The 23,617-nt window shown below is 47.8% G+C and overlaps 1 protein-coding gene across 1 annotated transcript in view; it reads right to left on the minus strand.

Moving 5' to 3' along the window:
- RSPH1 (radial spoke head component 1) overlaps positions 1 to 8,302 on the minus strand; it is a 372,437-nt gene extending 364,135 nt beyond the window's left edge. Inside the window, exon 1 of the mRNA XM_069635651.1 lies at positions 8,094 to 8,302. Coding sequence (XP_069491752.1) covers positions 8,094 to 8,150 — 57 coding nt within the window. The 5' untranslated portion in view covers positions 8,151 to 8,302. The remainder of the gene's footprint in view (positions 1 to 8,093) is intronic.
- Positions 8,303 to 23,617: the final 15,315 nt, after the last annotated feature.

A 23,617-nucleotide genomic window follows, 5' to 3' on the forward strand; every position in this document is an offset into this window, starting at 1 on the left:
CAGGGGCAAGAGATGTCCGTGCATTCTCACATATTCCACTGATCAGTTTTGGTCCTTGTAGGTAGAGGTGGAGTGGTTTTACTGGTCTCTCTACAATAACCTAGGCTATGAATTGCGATTTAAGGACTATGTTAGGTTTTACGGGTTCAGAATTTTCCCAATCCCATATTGGAGAGTTTTGGGAGTAATAGTTTGCCTGCCAAGAACTCTGGGGTAGAAAATCCCCAATAGGAGGTGGAGTTTCCTGTAAAAGAGTAGAGAATGTGGGGTAGTCCCTTCCTAGAATAACTTCTTAGGGGAGTCCTGGAATGATAGCTGATGATACCTCACATTATTCACCCCGGATTTCAATGCGTACAGGTATTTTAGGGTACACTTCATTGTCTCCATGTACACATGTAACACTGAGTAGGGCTGCGTTTTCTAGGTCTTTTACTGACATCAAATTGGCTTGTATGGCCGTTTGTTTACTCCCTTAGTCAATTAAGGCCTGTATTTGCCTCCTGTTGATCCAAGCCTTTTCATAGGTAAAATCAGTAGGAGTTTGACATAAACAGATGCCAAAGGTCTCTAGCTCTTCCTCAGGTTCTTCCCACTCTTTGCCCTTTAAACACCCTATTTACATCCATTATATTCTGTGGACAGTGTCTAGCTAAGTGTCCTGTTTCTCTACAGGAGAAACAGATTGGAGGAGGTGGTTTGCCTCCTTTCACATCCTTTCTTCTACCTTCATCGTTGGTTTTTGAACCGGTCTTCTTGATCTCCACTCTCTCTCTCTCTCGTGTCAAGCCTTCTTTATTTCAGAACGATCCCCCTGGTTTATCTATTCTTTGTGTTGGAGGTCGGTGGACAGGTATATGATCCTTCCGTCCCTCCCAATGATGGACCAAGTGGAAATGTTTAGCTGCATCTGAATGGTTTTGTGTAGTTTCTATATCTATGGCTAGGGTTGGTCGATTTAACTGTTAAACGGCCTCCTACAAGAAAGGGGGTAAAGAGTTTGTGAATTGTTCCAGGGTGATCATTTCTGTCAGTTATTCTAAGGATTTGTCACTAATCCAGAGGGCCACTGCGTTTTTAACACGTTTGCCCATTTTTAAGGGGGTTTCTCCTGGGTTCAATTTAATGGCCCTCAATTTCTGCCGATATAAATTGCAGGTTTACCCCACTCTTTTAAGCAGCCCTTCTTTGATGGATCAAAAGGTGGATCCCTGTGCAAGATTAAGTAGCTGATAGGAGGTTTGTAATTTGCCTTTCAGTAGAGGGGCTGAATAGCGTCTTTTATGGTTCTCTTCCCATCCCAGTTGTTCAGCTAGGAGTTCGAAGTTTAGGAAAACATTTCCTAAATCTTCACCTTCAAGATAGGGTTGAAGCACCCCCTGGTACACCCTGTGGTAGCAGGGGTCTTGCTTGCAGTTCAATTAACTTAGCTAAATTTTCTTGAAGTCTTATCTCGGCATGCATCTGGTGGGCTGCTAACTGGGTGATGACATTGGCTAAGTCAGCCATTTCTTCTGGTGGTTTATGGGTGCCTTCTCTAGATGGTTCTGAATCAGAAAGGAAGCAACTTTCAATTCCCTCAAATAAAGTTTCAAAATCATCCAAATCTTCCGATTCTGAGTCTGTCGAAGTAATGGGATGCAGTAGATTGATTTCTAAACATGATGGTCCCGCAATAGATAATGACTGGGTACCAACAAAAAAAAAAAGATTGGATGCAGGGGGATTCAGGGCAGTAGATCTGATGAAGGAAAAAACAGGTAAAACATTTAGAATTATCCGGTCCCACGGTTGTATGTGGTACTGAGAGAGAGAGACAGGGCATCTAGCAACCTTGGGTCTTAAAGAACAGATCCGGTTAACCAGACGGGACACCTAATTGATAGAACAACACCCCTTTTAGCGTAGATACTCGATCAGAATCAAGGAGATCAACTATCTTATTTTCCCCTCTGGTGGTACCACAATAATTAGCATGAGTTTCAATTTTTATCAGTTGAATCATATCCCAACCCTGACACCATATTTAAGGAACTCATGGTGGCAACAGTAACGACAGACACCAATGATTACAGTTCAAGGGGGTTTATTAAACTGTATATGCGGGTTGGAAAATGCCTAATCCAAACCTAAAACTAAGATGGTAACAAGCTACGACCATCACATAATAAGGCAGTCCTAGTGGTGCCTTGTCAAATTAAAAGGCCTATACTAAGAAAAAAAACATATTCCCAATCCTTACAACTAATACAAAAGGGTGTGGCAAAATGTTCACAATAAAGAAAGAAGTGTTCACAAATGGTAAGTCAGGATGTGTCAGCCGGGGTTCTCCTTTGCCCCATGTTTTGAGCACGGGACAAGGCGGGACTCCTGATCACCACACACGCTCGAGTTTCCCCAAGTACGAGACGACAGTTCCACTCTCAGCTATCAGGACCTTCATGGCTAAATATCTTTCCTACAAAAAGAATCTTGCCTCAGAGGACTGGATGTCTTTTATAGGGTGTGTGTGTTGATCTGCTGCTGCTGCCGCTCCCTGCCTAAAATTGGTCGGTATAGATCAAAGGTGTGACCAGCAGAGTGGGACAGGCCAGAGTCTAGATGAATATAAAAGTCCCCAAGAAAGAGAAGTATGGGGGAGGAGGTCAGGAGAGAGGACAGCTCATTCAGAGGGGCAAATGAGGGGTTAGGACCAGGGGGCCCATAGATGGTGGCAAGAGTGAGTGAGAGGGTAGGTGAGACACCCAGCATACAGACAAGGAATTCAAAGCAAGAGTAAGATTGAGTCATATGATATGATATAGCATTTATAAAGCGCCTATACACAAGTGTTTCAAGGCGCGATGAGGCAAGGGAGTAGGACAGAGGGAGGCCAGAGAAAACAATCTTACTAGGCCAAGTGACATTGAGATTGCGCAAGTGCAGGGGAGAGGGGAGGAGAAAAGTGTGAGGGGGGAAGTGCTGTACATGGGATCAAACAATAACAAGAAGTGCGGCCAAACGTGTGGCGGGTGCAAGGGTAAGTGCAGACAGCAGGTGTCCAAGTGCAGGTAGGGGTACTGCAGGGTTACAGATACAGACCGAAGTGCAAGGGTTGCCGGGAGGCAGTGCGGGTGTGCAACTGGGCCGGCAGGGACCTGGGCCCGAGATCAGAGGGTAGCCAGGTGACCAGTGCAGTGTCAGACAGGAAATCAGCAGAGTAGAGGAAGAGAGAAGATAGAAGAGAAGATAGAAGCAAAGAGAAGGTCTTGAGGTGCTTCCGGAAACTGGGATGGTTCTCCTTAAGTTTCAGAGAGGCTGTTCCAGAGGAGGCCCCAGATATCTACCACCAACTCGTTGCTTGGAGAAGCGACTGACCCTGAGGGAGTTGGAGGAGTGAGAGCTTGAGTAGGAAGGTAATTATGAAAAAAGAGAGTTGGAGGTATTTAGGCCCCCAAGCCCCAGAAGGCCTTGTGGACAATGCAGAGGGTCTTGAACTTAATCCTTGCAGCCACTGGGAGCCAACACAGATTTCAGTGCTGGAGAGATACGATCCCTGGGCTTGAGGCCAAGGACAAGTCTTGCAGTCCTGTTCTGGATGAGTTGCAGAGGGTGGAGAGTATAAGCAGGCAGATTTAGAAAGAGGCTGTTGCAGTAATCCAGCCTAGAGAGAACCAGAGCTGTGGAGACAATGAGCTTCTGGGGGAAGGAGAGGAAAGGAAGAATACCTCTGAGGTGGTGCAGTTGGTAGTTTGACTTATTAGAGACGGCAGAGATGTGAGGGGAAAAGGAGAGTGTGGAGTCGAAGATGACCCTAAGGTTCTTAGCCTCACAGGTGGGAGCAGTGGGAATGATAGTGGCAGGGACATAATCAGGGAAGAGAAGGGCTACTTCTCATCCAGGCCGGTTAGCTCTAGGCCTGGGGAGGATGTTGAAGCCCTCAGGAAGGAGAGTGTAAAAAGCACTGACAGAGCTGGCATTGAACCACGTCTCGGTGAGAGCGAGGACGTTGAGGTCAAAGTCGTCATGGAGGTGACAGATGTCAGAGGAGTGTTTAACAGCAGAGGGAGAATTGAGGTTAGCTAAGTGAAGCTAATTGACTACACTCGATACATATGAGATTGCAACATTGTGGCCAGTTCGCCGCCACCCCAGTCCCTGCTGAGTTAATACTGTGGAGCCCTTACAGTGGTCCCTGGTGGCAGTGGAATACTTCAGGAGGATAATGTCATGTTTACCTCAAGCTCCTGTTCTGGGATTCCCAGATTACGAAAATGGCTTCACATTGTCTTGATGTAAAAAGGATGGGTTTGCACTAGCTATGCTTACCCAGAAGCATGGAATTCATTGCAGACCTATTGCTTACTATAGTAAGGAATTAGATCCTATGGCTGCTGGAACGTTATCTTGTTTGATATATGTTGCTTCAGATGCATCTGCATTGCGATCCCCCTTGGAGGCAGCAGTACCCCATTGTGTAGTTTTTCTTCTGTTTCCAGAGCAAGCAAAGGCAAAATTCTCCCTTGGGACGCCTTCAACATTACTCTTACTAGGTGCTCTGAACTGAACCCATCTTCCCTACTCCTCAAGAAGAACTAGATGACAGTATGCCACATGACTGTGTAGCCATTGTGGATTGTTTGCTAATGCCCGCATGGATATCACTGAGGTATTCTCTCTGAGCGAGACCGAACGTACTTCATTGATGGGTCGTGTTGGATCACAATCCCATTATCGTATATTCATGGATTGGACGACTGGTGCATTTAATAGGGAGATGACCATGCAACCAATCAGTTGCTTGCAAAATTGCAGAGGTCTGTCGTTCTTGTCCCTGTAAAACCCCTGGGGATTGGGCCATTCCACACTAAGCCCTGCCATCAGTGGGTACAGAGCTCTGCCTATGTAGTCCCTTTACCATCCCTGGGCTAGGGATTTGGTCTTGACCCTACCACTCCAGTCCCTGCTCTCCGGGACCTCTGGCCATCCTCGTTTTGCCCATTCAGGGTTACTGTGACACTGATGCTGCTAAGTTTTTCTGCGGTCACTTTGACACAAGAATCATGCTACTCTTGTCCCCAGTCACTTCCACCCCAAAGCCCATGTTACCAGGAGAGTATCAAACCTCAAGGATCGTCCCTATATTCTATCTACTATTATTTCTCCTTCCCGAAACCATGCCAAGATTAAACACCCTTTCATAGGAATGCTGTGTTCTGCATGCCAATTGTAAAGTGTTTCTGGTAGAAGGACTCGTTCCCGTCCTTTAACAAAAATCTAAAAATACTGTCATCCCAAGGTGAGTCCTCCCCGGGACCACCACGTAAGCTCATATGGGCATTGCCAAACAGGGACACCATAACTATTCATACCCCATTCTTCTCCCCCAAACCAAAATCTTTCCCAGGTCTCCGATTTCCACCCAGAGGTGTACTGCGAACCAAAAGAGGCCCTGGAAATCATTTCCAAAGTGGCCCCATAGTAGACATTTTCAGCAAGCCCAACCATTTCCCTATGAGAAATTGTGGAGTAAAATAGGTTACCACACAAGAGGCCCGGGGTGCAGAGGCCTACCGGGAAAACTCCAGAGTTACCTATAGGCAATTCCACCCCTGGTCCCAGCACCATTCAGAGTAACCTTCCATTACACATTTCAAGGTCTCTGATAGTCCCCTTCAACTGCTTCTCACCCCCTGGGTCACTGTCACCAAAAGAAGACTAATTATGTCATTTGGCAGTAGCTCGGGTGTAGTTTTCATTCTGATATTTGACAGGTTTCTCTTCTTCCATAATTAAAGGACTACATAACCCAGGATGCAAAGAGAAAAGGGGAAAGGAATGGGCATTATGATTGGTGCAGGCAGCTACACTTCTAGCCTGCACTGAACACCCCCGAGAGGCCTGGATCCCTGCCCTTACCCCCTCCAAGACTCCCCCCAAGCGGCCTGCATCCCTGCCCTTACCCCCTCCAACCCTCCCCCCAAGAGGCCTGTATCCCTGCCCTTACCCCCTCCAACACTCCCCCCAAGAGGCCTGGATCTCTGCCCTTACCCCCTCCAACCCTCCTCCCAAGAGGCCTGGATCCCTGCCCTTACCCCCTCCAAACCTCCTCCCAAGAGGTCTGGATCCCTGCCCTTACCCCCTCTCACCCCCCCCAGAGGCCTGGACCGCTGCCCTTACCCCCAGATTGGCCTCTTCCTCCTCGCCCCAGAGAGGCCTGGGTCCCTGTCCTTACCGCCAGGTTGGCCTTTTCCTCCTCGCCCCGAGAGGCCTGGATCCCTGCCCTTACCCCCCCCCCAAGAGGCCTGGATCCCTGCCCTTGCCCCCAGGTTGGCCTCTTCCTCCTCGCCCCGAGAGGCCTGGGTCCCTGCCCTTACCCCCAGGTTGGGCTCTTCCTCCTCGCCCCGAGAGGCCTGGGTCCCTGCCCTTACCCCCAGGTTGGGCTCTTCCTCCTCGCCCCGAGAGGCCTGGGTCCCTGCCCTTACCCCCAGGTTGGCCTCTTCCTCCTCGCCCCGAGAGGCCTGGGTCCCTGCCCTTACCCCCAGGTTGGCCTCTTCCTCCTCGCCCCGAGAGGCCTGGGTCCCTGCCCCTACCCCCAGGTTGGCCTCTTCCTCCTCGCCCCGAGAGGCCTGGGTCCCTGCCCTTACCCCCAGGTTGGGCTCTTCCTCCTCGCCCCGAGAGGCCTGGGTCCCTGCCCTTACCCCCAGGTTGGGCTCTTCCTCCTCGCCCCGAGAGGCCTGGGTCCCTGCCCTTACCCCCAGGTTGGGCTCTTCCTCCTCGCCCCGAGAGGCCTGGATCCCTGCCCTTACCCCCAGGTTGGGCTCTTCCTCCTCGCCCCGAGAGGCCTGGATCCCTGCCCTTACCCCCAGGTGGGCTCTTCCTCCTCGCCCCGAGAAGCCTGGGTCCCTGCCCTTACCCCAAGATTGGCCTCTTCCTCCTCGCCCCGAGAGGCCTGGATCCCTGCCCTTACCCCCAGGTTGGGCTCTTCCTCCTCGCCCCGAGAGGCATGGATCCCTGCCCTTACCTCCAGGTTGGGCTCTTCCTCCTCGCCCCGAGAGGCCTGGATCCCTGCCCTTACCCCCAGGTTGGCCTCTTCCTCCTCGCCCCGAGAGGCCTGGATCCCTGCCCTTACCCCCAGGTTGGCCTCTTCCTCCTCGGCCCGAGAGGCCTGGATCCCTGCCCTTACCCCCCCCCAAGAGGCCTGGATCCCTGCCCTTACCCCCAGGTTGGCCTCTTCCTCCTCGCCCGAGAGGCCTGGGTCCCTGCCCTTACCCCCAGGTTGGCCTCTTCCTCCTCGCCCCGAGAGGCCTGGGTCCCTGCCCTTACCCCCAGGTTGGCCTCTTCCTCCTCGCCCCGAGAGGCCTGGGTCCCTGCCCTTACCCCCAGGTTGGCCTCTTCCTCCTCGCCCCGAGAGGCCTGGGTCCCTGCCCTTACCCCCAGGTCGGCCTCTTCCTCCTCGCCCCGAGAGGCCTGGGTCCCTGCCCTTACCCCCAGGTCGGCCTCTTCCTCCTTGCCCCGAGAGGCCTGGGTCCCTGCCCTTACCCCCAGGTCGGCCTCTTCCTCCTTGCCCCGAGAGGCCGGGGTCCCTGCCCTTACCCCCAGGTCGGCCTCTTCCTCCTCGCCCCGAGAGGCCGGGGTCCCTGCCCTTACCCCCAGGTCGGCCTCTTCCTCCTCGCCCCGAGAGGCCTGGGTCCCTGCTCTTACCCCAAGATTGGCCTCTTCCTCCTCACCCCGAGAGGCCTGGATCCCTGCCCTTACCCCCCCCAAGAGGCCTGGATCCCTGCCCTTACCCCCAGGTTGGCCTCTTCCTCATCGCCCCGAGAGGCCTGGGTCCCTGCCCTTACCCCCAGGTTGGCCTCTTCCTCCTCGCCCCGAGAGGCCTGGATCCCTGCCCTTACCCCCAGGTTGGCCTCTTCCTCCTCGCCCAGAGAGGCCTGGATCCCTGCCCTTACCCCCAGGTTGGCCTCTTCCTCCTCGCCCCGAGAGGCCTGGATCCCTGCCCTTACCCCCAGGTTGGCCTCTTCCTCCTCGCCCAGAGAGGCCTGGGTCCCTGCCCTTACCCCCAGGTTGGCCTCTTCCTCCTCGCCCCGAGAGGCCTGGGTCCCTGCTCTTACCCCAAGATTGGCCTCTTCCTCCTCGCCCTCGAACTCCTCTGATCCCAGGTCAGACATGCTGCACGAGCGCCTCAGCTGCTGTCAGCCGCGGGGACTGCGCGCTCCCGGGCTCCCTGCTGCCGCTGCACCGGTTCCTGCTCCGGTTCCCGGGTGCACTTTCCAGCCTGTGTCCTCCTATCACCAACTCAGCAGCAGTGTACGGTCGCCATGGAGACCTGCCGCGCGGCGTCCCAGGTCTCCATAGCAACGCACGCCCACAACCCACCGCGCCGAGGGGATGTAGACATAAACAAGGGACGAACAACAACCACGCCGCCCAAGCACAACCCACCGCGACGAGGGGCTGCAGACATGAACAACGGACTAACACACACGCCGCCCGAGCACAACCCACCGCGCCGAGGGGCTGCAGACATGAACAACGGACTAACACACACGCCGCCCGAGCACAAGCCACCGCGCCGAGGGGCTGCAGACATGAACAACGGACTAACACACACGCCGCCCGAGCACAAGCCACCGCGCCGAATGGCTGCAAACATAAACATCGGACTATAAGAGACGTTCTCCCGTGGACCGTGTTGTTTTGCGCAACCAGAGACATTTTTGGACTGAGCGGCCGGACGGGCAGCTAACCTAGAAGAAGGACCACAAAGAGGCGCGCTCGCTGCGTAAGACATAGAAAAGGGACAGCAGGAGCCCGCCGACCCCAGGCTCTGCGTTAGACATAGAAAAGGGACAGCAGGAGCTTGCCGACCCCAGGCGCTGCATTAGACATAGAAAAAGGACAGCAGGAGCTTGCCGACCCCAGGCGCTGCATTAGACATAGAAAAGGGACAGCAGGAGCTTGCCGACCCCAGGCGCTGCATTAGACATAGAAAAAGGACAGCAGGAGCTTGCCGACCCCAGGCGCTGCATTAGACATAGAAAAGGGACAGCAGGAGCTTGCCGACCCCAGGCGCTAATGCCAACGCGCCAGAATGGTTACACTTAAAGCTAGACCACCAGCATGACAGGTATATCGCCTTTATTACGTTCACGGACATTGGGTATCTTTATCCTTTGCTAGATGATCATTCTAGGTTCACTTGTTGCACATTATGCTACATTACGGTAAATATTGATGTTCACTCATAAATGCCAACATTCCAACCTTCCTGTGAGGAAAATGTTGGCAGAGAAATGGAGTAATTCTATGTCAAGACCCAGAGGCTCAGATCAAGATATGATATGGCATTTATAACGCACCCTTTTTATTTTATTTATTTACATTTTTTTAAAGCGCTCACACAGCCCAGGAAATGTTTATGTTTATTAGTTACGTAATTGATTGTTTTTTGTCTTAGTTGCGTATTTATAACGCGCTTAAACACCCAGAGGTTTCTAAGCGCAGACCAGGGGATCGAACTTGTGTTGCTTCGTGTCGTCTTGCTTCAAAGGCGAGCACGTTGCCACTGAGCTATCCTCCCGGCACCCATGGCTCTCAACTCACACGCTTTTGGCGGGTGTCACCTGCCTTGTAAAGATACTCACCCGCCAATCCTCCTGCACGCCCATTCATTCCAATGGACTCTCACCCGCCGAAACAAAATCGGGTGTTTTCACCCGCCTTTGCGACAGAAATGGGTGAGAGCTATGCGTGCCTATACCAGACATACCAACATTCCAACTCACCTGGGCGGGAGAGTTCATCAGAGAAATCGGGAGTTGCACATTTTCCCTTAGGGGTGCATTGGGGCTGTAAGTATTTTAGGCGGGAGAATGTGAAAAATAGCAATATTTTTTCATGAAAAGTCGTGAGTCTCGCGCCTAAATCGGGAGGGTTGGCATAAATGCTATACACAAGTGTTTCAAGGCGCTACGAGGCAGGGGAGGGAGAACAAAGGGAGGACAGAGACAGCGATCTTACTAGGCTGTAATATCTTATTGTATACTATATTGTGCAACCATGGACTGTGTTCTATGCCTCATCTCCAGAGTGGCTGTAGAACACAAAACATTTAATGTAAAGGGAAAGATGCTTGGGAGGAATTTTAAATGATCATAACTGTTATGTTGCTGGCAGAGTCGGTGGGCTTACAATTGCACTTAAATAAATCCATTTAATTTCCTTCAAATGGTGTAACTGCCCATCATTTCAATGGCGACAAGGATGGGATCGGAATGAACAATAGCCCACCGAGTAGCCGTTCAACCTGAAATGAAATTTACGAGAATACAGCAGTCATCCTCCAAGAGGAACTAGCGGACATACATGCCAGACGAGCCAATGGCAGAAAGGTGAATTGCAATCTACAAGTTGTGTGGACGTGAACTACAGCCTGTGATAGAAAACTTTCAATCCGAAGTTCTGTGTTCACAAGACACATCACGACACCAAGGAAAGAAGGAAGTAAGTCAGCTTAAGCTGCAAACGTTGAAATACTAGTATATTTATTGGGAAACACCACTGCAAATTTGTTTTTATATATTCGCTAACGCGGCAAGAACACTAGAATCCGAGTGATCCGACCGCGACTCGTTTGGCCGCGGTCGGAACGTTCACATGAGAAAGGTGCGAACTACCAAAAGTTTGCAACTTTCTCATGTGAACACACGTACTACAGAGGCTGCAGGGGGTGTCCCCGCAACGCCCGCTCACTATACTATGAAGTATAGTGAGCGGGGAGTTGTGAGGGACACTCCCGCAGCCCCCGTTTTTTTTCATTACTTTATTTATGTTTACGGGTGTGCTGGGGGGTTGTCCCTCACAACACCCCACTCACTATACCAAACAATATAGTGAGCGGGGTGTTGCGGGGGACACCCCTGCAGCCCCCGTAGTCTTTTAAACATTTTTTTATAATACTTACCTGCAATGCTACCACCAAAGGTACAAACTTTTGGTGTTCAAACCTTTGGTGGTAGCATTTTTAGAACTTTTGGTCATTACGACCATTTGTTCGCGGCAAAATCAACCTAAATCAGAACACTGCATAAAGGCGCAAACAAGGTCTTGCCTGCATTGATTGTATGCGTGTGACTGGACCGGCATCATTTGTATTTACTGCGCGTGACTGCATCATTTGTTTTCCTGTGCATGGACACTGAGAAGCTAAAGGTGCGCGGAGTGGACCGGCATCATTTGTATTTACTGCGTGCAAACATCGAGAGTTGGCCAGTACGCTAATGAACGTAATGTGTTGTGCAAAAAGGGGGAGTTAGAAAAAAAGCACCTTTTGCGTCGGATTAAGTCCAGTGGGCATCTTTATCTCTATAGCAACCAGGTTGAAACAATGCTTTCCGTCCTATATATTACACAGTGAAATGACAATCTCATAAAGAAGCTTTTATGTGCGATTCAAATTCAAACAAGTGTTTCAAAAAATTCAAGTGAAGATCACGTCCATGCCTGTTTGTACATGTCATGCATTGTCTTTGCAAACAGACTGAATTCTTTTAATCGACTGAATTAAATGCATAATTTATGATAGTAAGGTGAATAACAAATTATTATTACTGCATTTATAACGAAACAAGGCAGCACAAGCAACAAGTGAAGGCAATCTTCAGCAACTGTCATGTGTGTTTCCAGTTAGAGTACATCACATTGTAATGCTTAATCTCATTTTCACTTCTGCAACGGTACAGAGAAAATAACTAAAGTTATACAGCCCTGTTCACAATATTAACCACTAATTAACACCTGCAACTCCAACAATGCAAGGAATACCACCTCCACACTATTTCCAGGACACTAAGGAAGAGCCTGTGTTACCCTGGAAAAGATGGAAGAAACGTTTTGAGCATTATGTACTAGCTGCTCATGGTCTAAATAGTGCTAATGAAAGGAAAAAAATGCCTTCTGATATATTGTTTGGGAAATTATGGACAGGAACAGTTTGAGAATTTGCCCGTTTTGTCAGAGGAACAGTCAAGGGGACTCACAGAATATGAGAGGTGTGTTAAAATGCTAGATTTACACTTTGAAAAATCTTTGAGTATTGTTCTCGAGAGGTATCATTTTGGCAAACAAAAACAATAAACGGGAAACACAGTGGAACAATTTATCACTTCCTTACGAGGTTTAGCAACCTCATGTGAGTTTGGAATCAATTTGGATGGGAGGTGAAGGCGAGCGTCCCCAGCCAGCACGATCCTCCCCGCAATGAGAGACAATGAAGGACTCTCCCAAGTCGGGAATAAGGGCAAGACAGAGTGCGGGTGAGCTTAAATGGGAGTTTATCAATCAGAATATGGCATGCAAAGAACTCTGCAACCTCCGAGAGCGCTCTGTCTGACAATAGCAAAGACAGGCGTATATATTTACAAAAAAAAATCATAAGAACCTACACACTATAGGGGGCCCAAGTTCAATGGGATTGGGTGGCGACGACTAACTATAGGTGCTGCTGCGATGTGGTTGGCCGTGGCTGGAGAACGTCACTGGTCAGCCTCGTGGGTTGGGCTGGGCCTGGCAGGTTGGCAGAGTTCATCCGGGCGGTGTTGTTGTGCCATCGCGGCCAGTGTCAGAGATGAATGTCTTTTCCTGACTTATTTGCCCTAGGCCATGCACACCGCAGTCATTCAGTCATTGCAATATTATCTTCTTTAGTAAATCTTCCAATAGGTTATTCTACAGGTTAATGCAACACAGGAGGAATGCACCTTGTGAGGGGTCTAATGGTCATTCGTCAGGGCATGGTTACCGCGTCCTATTGACCGGAGCCATAGGTTGAGGGGCTAAGCTTCAGGGCATGGGACGGACGGTACATGCCTCCCTGTCTTGTTAGATGTGGTTATAAATGTGCCGCTGTGTGTTGCCACAGTGTTGGGTGTCCTGATTGCACAGGGCCATAAGTCTAAGATGATCTGGTGGGTTGTGGGGTTTACGAGGGGGCGCCTTTGGAAGTGTGGGTTCAGGCAGGGGTTTACTGCTGTGCTGTAAATAATGCAGGTGGCGGCCCATGGCCTTGGGTGCTGCAGAGGGGGCTACACATCTTTGAAGCGGCTCCAGTCTAATTGGGGGAGGTGGGGCAGCGCAGCGCGGCCTCTGCTCTCATGTTTGGCAGTCTCCGCAGGGTGGGAGGGGAAATGGCCTTGCACATATTTACAAAGGTATCTTCCTCGCGTGTTGCCGGTTTTTTGGAGGCGAAAACATCACAATCATTAGAACACTTTATAATATTTGTTTGAATTACTTGAAAACATACATTTCATTTCGCTAGAGGCGTCTCAATTATATCCAGTCTGAGCACCTTATTCGTACACTATGTTTCAACAATTACAGTATTTAGCTATATGCATATACATTTGCAGTAAGTGAGGTAGTATTGAGGTTGGTGGAGTACATAGAAAATGACCCGCCACCGTATGTGACGGTGGTGGCATGTAAGGGGCTTAGACATACACGCGTGACGAGTGCATTCTCGCACACCCTTCACATGTGCCCCCTATATGGTTACATTTGTTTTCTTGTGTCCTCTAGCAGCATTAGTTCAGTTATGGCGCGGGGCCGCGGGGTGTACAGTTTTCAATGATACATATAAGGAACACTTCCCCGGAATGCTTTTATCATTTGCACACCCCTGTAGGGGTGTGGGTCCTTCACGGCTGGTGTCATGTACGATAATTACACAATTTTACAGGTTTCTTTAGTAAAAGTGGTTGTATGGAAAGGATACATGTGTTAAAAGTGGTTTTTGACATTCATATTTTGGTACCTTTCTGCTTTCATCAGATGACCATTCTACAGATCTTCCCATCGCCCAGGCCTTGCTGACCGGGTCATTCTGGGAGCAGTGATACACTGCGGACGGTGAAATGTTACAGTGTTAGTATCTTATGCTAGCTCATGTCTGTCCTGTTCGTGGGAACGTGCTCACAGCGGATCTGCCAGGGTGCTGCGGCAACAGGGATAATTGAAACTCTCCGAGGGTGGGGGCCGCGCTACAGTGCGCCACGCTCACACCATCTTTATTAAGCAAAATGGTTTCTGAGGCCTAGCTAAATTCAATACGTGTGGGCAATGTCTTCCGCAGATGAGCCATCCACCACCTGGGCCCGGGTGGTAAGGAGGGGACGCCCGATGAGCCATGGCCCTCACCTGGGGTGGAGATGTAGGCCAGGGGGGTCCCTTGGACTACTCCTCCCCCACATTTCCCCCCTTTCGTTACTTAAGTAACGAATACTTTAACTCCTCCAGCCTTCTGCATTCTGCTTCGTCCATCACCGCCTCATCCCATGCAGGTGTTCCTTTTATGGGCATCCATGCTCTACACACCCCCCGTAAACTTTCCCCTCTTCTGGCATATTCATCTGGGGTACAAGTCAGGTATATACATCCGCCATCTCCCGCCAGATCTACCCACACCTCTTGGTACCATTCTAGTACACGGGGCTCTCTAATGGTGGTGTGCCATGCTTTTTCTACGATATCTTTGTCGTGATAGATAGGCACCAGCTGATATCTTGGTGTGTTATCTGTTCCTGTTTGTACCTGCACTTCCTGCATGTTATGCATTGTCCCACGAGTGTTGCCCATTGTCACCATCATCATTGCACCATTAGGTACTGCGTTAGCGCAACATCAAAGACCCACCTGGCACAGGCAAAAAACAAAAAGGAGGAACACCATAGCTGGCATCAAAAATTTCACAGTTGTTCCAAGCCACGAGGGGACCCAGGAGAAAATGTTATCGAACCATGTACTGTCTTCTGCTCCACCTTCCATTTTCATTTTTTCTCCTAGGTTGTGCACTGCTTCGATCACATGGGACAGGGAGCCGTTTTCTGCATCTTCGGAAGGTACGAAAGTGCAACAGGCACTTCCAATTTTTCGGCAAACACCTCCATCCATCGCCGTCAACAGGTCCAAGACATACCTGTTTTGCATTGTCATCAGCCGTGAAGCCCTTAGTTCCACTTTTATTACGTTGAACCCTTCTTCAGTGTCATTGGCCAGCTGAATCAGTTCCCAACGTGTTATCTGGAGCCATTTTGCGTTTGTCCTTGCTTGGACACTTGAGATGAGTGAGGCGAAGAATGTTTCTGCTGAGCTGAATAATCGATATCTGTCTGGGATCTGAGCCAACAGTTCTGATGATGCCTTTGATATGTAATTTGATGCTCTTCTGTTACGGGTCAGCACCTCTCCCTTGTTTCCGGAGGACAGGACATACATTTGTGACTCTGCAGTCGGCTGGGCTGCACTCTGTTGTATGCGTTCCTGTGTCCTTTTGCTTCCATCGATGTGGCTTTCTGGTATTACCATTAGGGCTGAGTGTAGAGTGGCCATTGAGCAGCTGCCACTCCATGACGGGGGAAGGTGCAGGTATGCCTGATTGCCGCATACCCAGTACGTGTCCATTAGGGCCGCTGTCCATTTTCTCAGATCTGGGATGGTGAGGGTCTTGTTACAGTTCTTGTTTGTTCCCATGGAGGTCTTCCCCTCTCCTTTTAAAACATAGTTCATAGTCTATTTCATTCTGTAGTTTGAAGGGTTTTTCAATGGCGGTTACCCAAGTTAGTTTTGAAATGTGTTCCTTCCATACTGGTGTGCATGTTTCTTCTATCCACTGCAATTTCTCTGGTGCCACACCTCTCAGTGCTCAGTGCTTTACACATTACTTCTTCATCCTTCCACTTGTTGTCCGAAAAAAGTGTCCCTTATATTACAAAAAATGGTTCCTCCAGACATACCACCCCTGCCGTTTTTGGGTAGCAAGTTTTCTCGTTCTGCAGCATTTTAAAAGTAACTTCATGTGCCTGGAAGGTGTTCTTAATCCTGCATAACGTGAGATGAAGGAGACATTGGGCATCTATAATTGGCAACTCTTTGGGTAGCAATACTTTGGGTGTACCTGAAGCATGAGGAATGAGGGAGCAGACATAACAGCTCTCATTTGTTGTTTGTTTTGCGTTGGCACTCATATCTGCATACCACTTATTTGTCTGGTGGGGGTGTCGTGGGTCTTCCATTTTATCTAATCCTAACCCATAGTACTCATCATACTTCCTCCTCCCGGTTTCCCTTTTCCGTCTGTTGTTCTTGTTCCTTATGTACTTCCCAGCCTCCTGGGCGAGGGAAAAAATAGATCCCCCTTTCTCATTCCCGCCCCCCTTGGCCCATTCATCGTATAAGATTTCGTGTGCTGCTAGCATCTTTTCCTTTTCGTCCCTGAGTTTATCTTGCAGGTTGTTTTTTAAGACGGGGGCAGGTTGACTGGTGGGGGTATCATACAACCACGATATGGCAGACGGGTTTCGGTCATTTAAACTGCGAGCATTATACCTATACATCACTGGTGGAGACACTGTGTTGTTTTGCATTCCACCCTGTGGCTCTTTCTTTTCTGATATGACAGCATTGGATGGTGTGGTGTGATAACCCCATACAAGTTTAGTTCCATCCCATACCAGAAAATCACCTTCCCTCATATTGACACTTGCAGTTACATTGGTCCCAGAGGTGCTGTTAATCCTAGTGCTGTTAATCCCAGTGCTGTTAATCCCTCCCCCCTCGTTCATCTCGATAGAGATGAACGCTACAAACCAATATGTAACCAGACCAAACATTAGCATAAAAAACATTGTAATGCACACAGATAATCCGCACTCATACGAATATCTTCATCTCTCATTTAATAATTCTTTCATTCTACTAATTCTATCCGTTGCAGGCTGCCTGTTAGATGCCATGGTAGTTCCTGTTTGAGATATAAAAGTGCATTAAGTGCATGCATGTAAACATTTTGTTGGCACCATTAGTGCCAATATATATTAACGGGTAATGGACGCGGGTAGGGTTGTAGGGAAGGGTATTCACAGACAAGGGTGTAAACATGTCATAATTTGATCACTTCATTAATTACATATAAGTCCAAAAAAACTTTTTTTTTTTTCAGTAATATATAAAAAGAGAATGCAGCAATACTTAATCAGTCACTTTCCCATTCACGTTCATTGCTGACGCACAAACACAAGTTAATATTCAGACATTCTGTTCAGTTGAATCAGTTGCTGTTGTCTGTGCCTCCTCATCTGCCTCCTCTTGCACATTACTATAAGCTCTTCGCACATCTGTCAAGTGTACCCAGTACCTCAAGCCCTTCACTTTTACAGCTGTGGGCATGCAGAACACTACCTCGTATGGGCCGTGGAACTGTGGTGCATTCCATCAATGCACAAAACTCCTGACATAAATTAATTCGCCCGGCATCAGCTGTAGCTGTTGCTCAGGCTCTGTGACAGACCCTGTTATGTTTCCCTCCTCTCTAGTGAAGGGTGGGGAGAGCTGCTTTGATATTGCGCGCGCTGCGCTTGTTAATTTTTTCAAATAGTCCGTGAATTCTTCTCCCAATATCGCGGCGCTCCTGTGTGCATCTGAGTGTTCGCGCAGTGGAGAGTGTGCTGTGTGCATTCGTCTCCCAGTCACGATTTCGTGCGGGGACAAATGGTGATCTTTACTTGGCTGATTTCTCAGTTCAAATAGCGCAAGGGGCAGACAGTAGATCCAATTCTTCTTCAATGAAAAGCATAGTTTTGATAACCTGCCCTTTAACAGTCCGTTCATCTTTTCCACTAAGCCATTACTTTGAGGATGATAAATCGAACACAATTTATGTTTTATTCCCAATAATGTAGTGACTTCCTTGAAAAGTTCATTCGCAAAATGAGTGCCGTTGTCTGAGCGAATCACGTCACAAATTCCCCAGCGCGGGAACACTTCCCTCACTAGGAACTTGGCGGCGCTTTTGGCATCAGGTCGTGCACATGGTCCTGCTTCCACCCACCTTGAGAATGGGCACACAACCACGATCATGTACCGTGCGCCATTACACCTTTCCCCCATGTCTGCGTAATCAATATGCAGTTCTCTGAATGGGCCAATGGGTTTAGGAATTGTTCCCCGGAGTGTGCGTAATGTCATTCCTGAATTGTAGATCTGACATGTTGTGCATTCCATTGCTAATCGAGATACGTGCTCCTGGAGACAGGGCACGAACCATTCTTCTTGTATTTCTGCTGCAATGTGCTGTTTGGTATTATGTGCAGGGAAGTGTAGTTGTTGAAACGCAATTTCTAGTAACTGGATTGGCATTACCACTTTTCCTGAGTTATTTTGCCGCCACAGTAAGTCTGTTCCCGACTTGCTGCACCCTCGTTTTGTCCACATCAATTTTTCGTCTTCACTAGCTCCTTCCTGTAATTCTAGTATTTGTGATATGGGCATCATGTTGTACCCTTCTGGGGGCTCTTCGTTTGTCTTATGCTGCAGCATGTACTCACCTGCGTCATATTTCTGAAAATAGGAAGCCTCCTTGGCGGCAGCGTCCGCTGCCGCATTCCCCAAAGACACAACGTCTGTGTTGGATGTATGTGCTTGGCACTTAACTATTGCTACTGCAGTAGGGTTTTGTAGGGCCTCAATTAACTCTTTCAACAATTCCACATGCTGTACTGGTGTTCCGTCTGCCCGTCGAAATCCCCTCCGCCCCCATCTCGCTAGACCTCCATGTACTGTCGTCGTCATGTAAGCTGAGTCTGTGTATATTGTCACTGCGCAACCCTTTGCTGCATGTAGTGCTTCTATGAGCGCAATCAGTTCTGCTGCTTGTGCGGAGTAATGTGATGGGAGGCGGTATTGAACTAATGTTTCATACTCACCGTCTTCTAATCTCACCACCGCCATACCAACATGCTTTTCTCCCGTGTCCACATCAATCGATGCAGACCCATCCACGAAGTACACTTCCCCCTCGCTCAGAGCGTTCTCACACACCACTGTGTCCTCCCCTCTTTCTCCTGTGTAGGTTGCGCAATCGTGGTCCTGCATGTCCTCTAGTGTGCATGCTTCTGTAATGAATGTCGCGGGGTTTAGTGTTTTGCATCTCACCACATGGATGTTGGTGCTGGACAATATGATTTCATAAGCGGTTGCCCGCTGTGTTGTCAGTGTGCTTTTTGACCTCTCAAGGATTGCAAATAATGAATGTTCCACAAACAATGTTACAGGGCAACCCATTACTATTGTGGCACTTTTCTCAATCGCGAACGCGGCTGCAGCGAGTGATTGCTCGCACGCGAAATGGCCTTGCATCACCGCATCCAAAGTACCACTATAGTAAGCCAAAGGCTTGTGTCCTAAGGACGTCTTTTGTGTCAGAACAGCTGTCATGAGTGTTCCCTTGCAGTGTGAGAATAGGTAAAATTCACGTCCATAATCAGGGTTGGCTAGCACTGGAGCGCTTGAAATTAACCTTTTTAATGATTTGAATGACGTACTCATTTCTTCCGACCATTCAATCTTTTTATTTTCCTGTTGTGCTTCTTTGAGTGCTTGTAGTAGGTGTCTTGTGTATGCTGCATAATCTAATATCCATGCTCGGCAGTAGTTACACATTCCCAAGAATTTCTGCATCTCTTTCACTGTTGTGGGTTCCGCTACTGATCTTATCGCTTCTACCCTGTCGGGAATTATTCTTTTTCCATCTTTTGATATCAGCTGTCCCAAGTATAAGACCTCTGTCAGGTAGTACTGTAGTTTCTCCTTGTCTACCTTGTACCCCTTATTGGCCAATAGAGTCAGGAGCATTGTTGAATCCTTTCTACATGTTTCTTCGTCTTGTGCACACACTAGCAAATCGTCTACGTACTGAATGACTGTACTCACAACTGATAGATTTCCCAAGTCTTCATGCAATATGCGGTTGAATATGCTCGGGCTCTCACAGTATCCCTGTGGTAGTCTGCAGTGTTCATATCTTTTACCCCCCAGTGTGAATGCTGTAAGGTATCTACTCTCTTCAGCCAGGGGTATTGAGAAAAATGCGTTTTTCAAGTCTACTACTGTGAAATGTGATGCCACTTTCGGGATGCTGCATAATATTGATGCAGGGTTCGGGACCAGAGGGAACTCCTTCTGAATTACATCATTTAGGGGGCTGTCTTGATATTGGGCAAAATCTTCCTCGGGGCCAGCCCTTTGAGAGCAAAAATACCCAATTCAGCCCAAAATACAGGTTCTATTGTGCTGAGCAGTGATCTCATGCTAGTGACAAATGACACCCTCAAAGCTTTAGCATATTTATTCTAAGCAGTGAATTTCATATACATTTGGGATTCAAGTTAGAGAATATTACAAAGCATAAAACAAAGAGCAATGCAAAATATAGTGAAACATGGAACTTAGATAAACATAGAGAAACATAGAGAAATATAGAGAAACATAGAGAAACACAGTCTTACGTCCCTTTAAGCAGCACTGGGGAGACCTTGGGCCCTCATAAGCTAGCTGTAAACAAGCCCCGCTCAGAGGACAATGCTGAAGGACACCGTATGAGCCAATTCCGGGCACCTGACTGTACACGAATCAAGTCCACATGCGATCTCCCCCTGATCCCATGTGTGCATGGATACTTTATACTCTCTTGCTGTCAGTCACCATGACGCATAGTTCCAGAACTTTCTCTGTGAGGCTGGTTCATGGAAAAAACCCAGCTCTCTCTGAGATGCTCCCTGCTCGCTCCTACCCCCTCCCTTGTTCCCATCTGCGCTGGCTGAGGAATGTCTTATCAGTACCTTCCCAGAGAAAAGGAAGATTAGCTTGGAGCCAGGGCTAACGTTAGTGAGGCTGAATATTCTAAGGGAAGCAGGGATGTATTAACCCCATCTGCAAGCTCTAAAAGGCATGCACTCATAGCTTAGTGTTTATAGCGCTTAAGACTGGCTATCTAAGCGCTATATAGGTGCCATGATGTTCCAAACACTCCAAAAACCTATTAGCTACATGGCTAGGGGCCCTCCCTGCCTGTCTATCAACAATGCTTAATTTGACCTATCTCATACTAGGCCTGCATATTCCTTGTAGCTCACTACTGCATAATGGAAGTGCTACAACAGACTACTGTCAGCATTTTTAGCACATACTTTGAATACACTATTGGCTTTCAGCGGCTAATGCTGTCATCTAAAGCCCTGATCAATTTCGTGTATCACTACATTCCACCCCTATTCAACGTTTGTGCGACAAATGCTGACTAATACCTATCAATATAGTATTTAGTGCAGTGATAAAGACCTTGGGGCTTTGCAAGAGGTTTAAGCAAACTATCTTCTAGCGGTTAGTTAGCGTGGCATGCAAGGTAAAACACTACCTAAACAAAAATGTACACAAAGTGAACAGTGACATATACCCTTGCCAGAACCTGGCCTACACAAAAATACCTACGCCAAGTGAACATGGACATTTACTCTAGCCAAAACCTGGCCTACACAAAAATACCTAAATCAATTTTGTATAACTGATTGTCAGTTAAAAAGCAGCATGCAGTTAAAATGTCAAGGCAATCCAGTGTAGTCTAATCTACAATGCACTATTGCATTTATGTATGGTTACCAATTCTAAAACCTGGCAGCCTTTCACCCTAAGGGCCTACCCTCCCCCTGATCCCAGGGCATTCAAGCGTGACTATGGGCTGTGTGACTAGACACTTCCCCCAGGTAGGTGGAACCCAACCAGAAACCATCTAATTTCGTGAACAAGGTGAACCCATGGGCACCAGGTTGTCTAAATAAAAACAATTCTACTAATTTACATCAAAGCATGGCATGTGTTATTCATGCAATCAAAAAGCAAGCAATTCAATCCATATGTATGCTGGTAACTGTAGCTCTGCGTGCCAGTGTGTGGAGGATGGTTGCCCCCACCCAGTAAAAAGCCAACACCTGCTGATTTAACAATGTTTGCCATACAATGCATTGTGTGTATTTAGCAGTCTTGTTGACCTGCCCTATGGCAGACAAAAATGTCTTCATGTCTAAAATTCTGTTATCTTCAATTGGCTGTCAATACTTGTAGCAGTGCTGGGCATATCAATGGGCCCCACTAGGCCAGAAGTTCTATAGCAGAGCTGGCATCAGAACCCATAGTGGCTAGCTTATTGTGCACAGTTTCTATGTCACAAGCATATAAAGCTCCTGCAATTAATGAATCTAGCTCCCTAGCTACGCGCACTCTAGTGATGGGCCATAGAAATGGACTCCATTTGTAGCAGCTTGGTAGTACTAAGGAAACATTGCCTCATGATAAATCTATGTCTAAGTGTAGCACTGTAATAATGAAGGTGTGCATTACCAGTCTACAATTTACATGTTGTCTTACTACTGGAAAATCTAACAGGTTCACAGTGTCTACCTTCTGTGACTTGGAGAATACCCTTCTTCAAGTGGGATATCTACCATATACAATATTAACTTTAGCCACAAACACCATACTACTATCCGGCAGTGGCTGTTTCATCACACCATGGAAAAAATTCATTTAGTCAAGTTATAGTTCATTAAATCTTGGCGAGAACACTCGCTGCAGTTCTTGGTCAGAAAAACATCACATTAGACAAATTAAACAAATGGTATCCATTCAGTGACAAAAGATGCCTGACAATGTGCCAGGCCAGTACACTAGCAATTCCATGTGGATACTCATTTGTAGCGCTTTTCCAAAGAATTATTCCAAATGTTTACAATCAAAAGGTGACTCTTTGCATTAGTGTGCTGGAGACAGCTGTCCCCACAAAAACATGAAACTGGTTGGTTTAACAAAAAACCGTGTCACACTCTGTGTCATAAAATCAAACATCAAGTCAGTCATGGTTTCATTTACCTGCCTTAAGCTGGCTGTAAAAGTATCCAGTGTTTCAAAGATTACCATTTCAAATTATAGCTCATACACTTGGCAGCATTACTTCAATTAAGAATCTTAACCTACGCACAGGTGACTTTGATGTGCGCACTCATCTTATCTCAAAATTAATTACACTCCTGCTTGCATAATTCTGCTGCCCCAACAGTTCATAAATCATTCTCCTGCCTACGTGCAATGTAGAATATTTTTTTTTTTTCAAAAAACAAAACATCTCTGGTTAAAGCCATTCAGTTGGAAGAGTAAAACCATTTGGTTTTTTCAGATTCATCTCAACAGTGCATTTAAAAACCATTTTTCAATGTGTTAGCATTCAATTGCTGTGTCACACAGCTGTATGTGGTGCCTGATGTTACAGTCCACAATTCATTGTCCATAGTCCTTTAAACAAGAAAGGGCAAAACATGTCATTTAAATGTGTAGCATCAAATACTTGATAATTAGCCAAGTCTGCACCGTGCCAGTTCAGCAAAAGTTATTACTCTGTTGGACACTATTCGCAGGTTACAGCATTGAGTGCGGTGCAGGGCACGTTAAAGTTGAAATAGCATGTCGCAGTGGCTCGCTTTCTCTGAGAATGCGTCTGACCCTTCTTTGATCAGTGTCACCCACAAACTGCACATTAACTTCCTATATTATGAAATGTCTTGTCGTGCTTTGCCTAGGCAAAATACAAACAGAAATGTTAGGATGTCATCAAAACTTCAATATCAGCGTTATCCACCCCTTCCCATAATACCACCCCCATCTTCAAAAAGTCTCATCAGGTAACTACACACTTTGTCATTGCTACTGCAATTATTTATCACCTTTCTGCATGTTTCTGGGGGCTTATTTACAC

The sequence above is a fragment of the Ambystoma mexicanum genome, chromosome 7p (assembly GCF_040938575.1).
Source record: "Ambystoma mexicanum isolate Mex_15411 chromosome 7p, UKY_AmexF1_1, whole genome shotgun sequence".
Lineage (NCBI taxonomy): Eukaryota > Metazoa > Chordata > Amphibia > Caudata > Ambystomatidae > Ambystoma > Ambystoma mexicanum.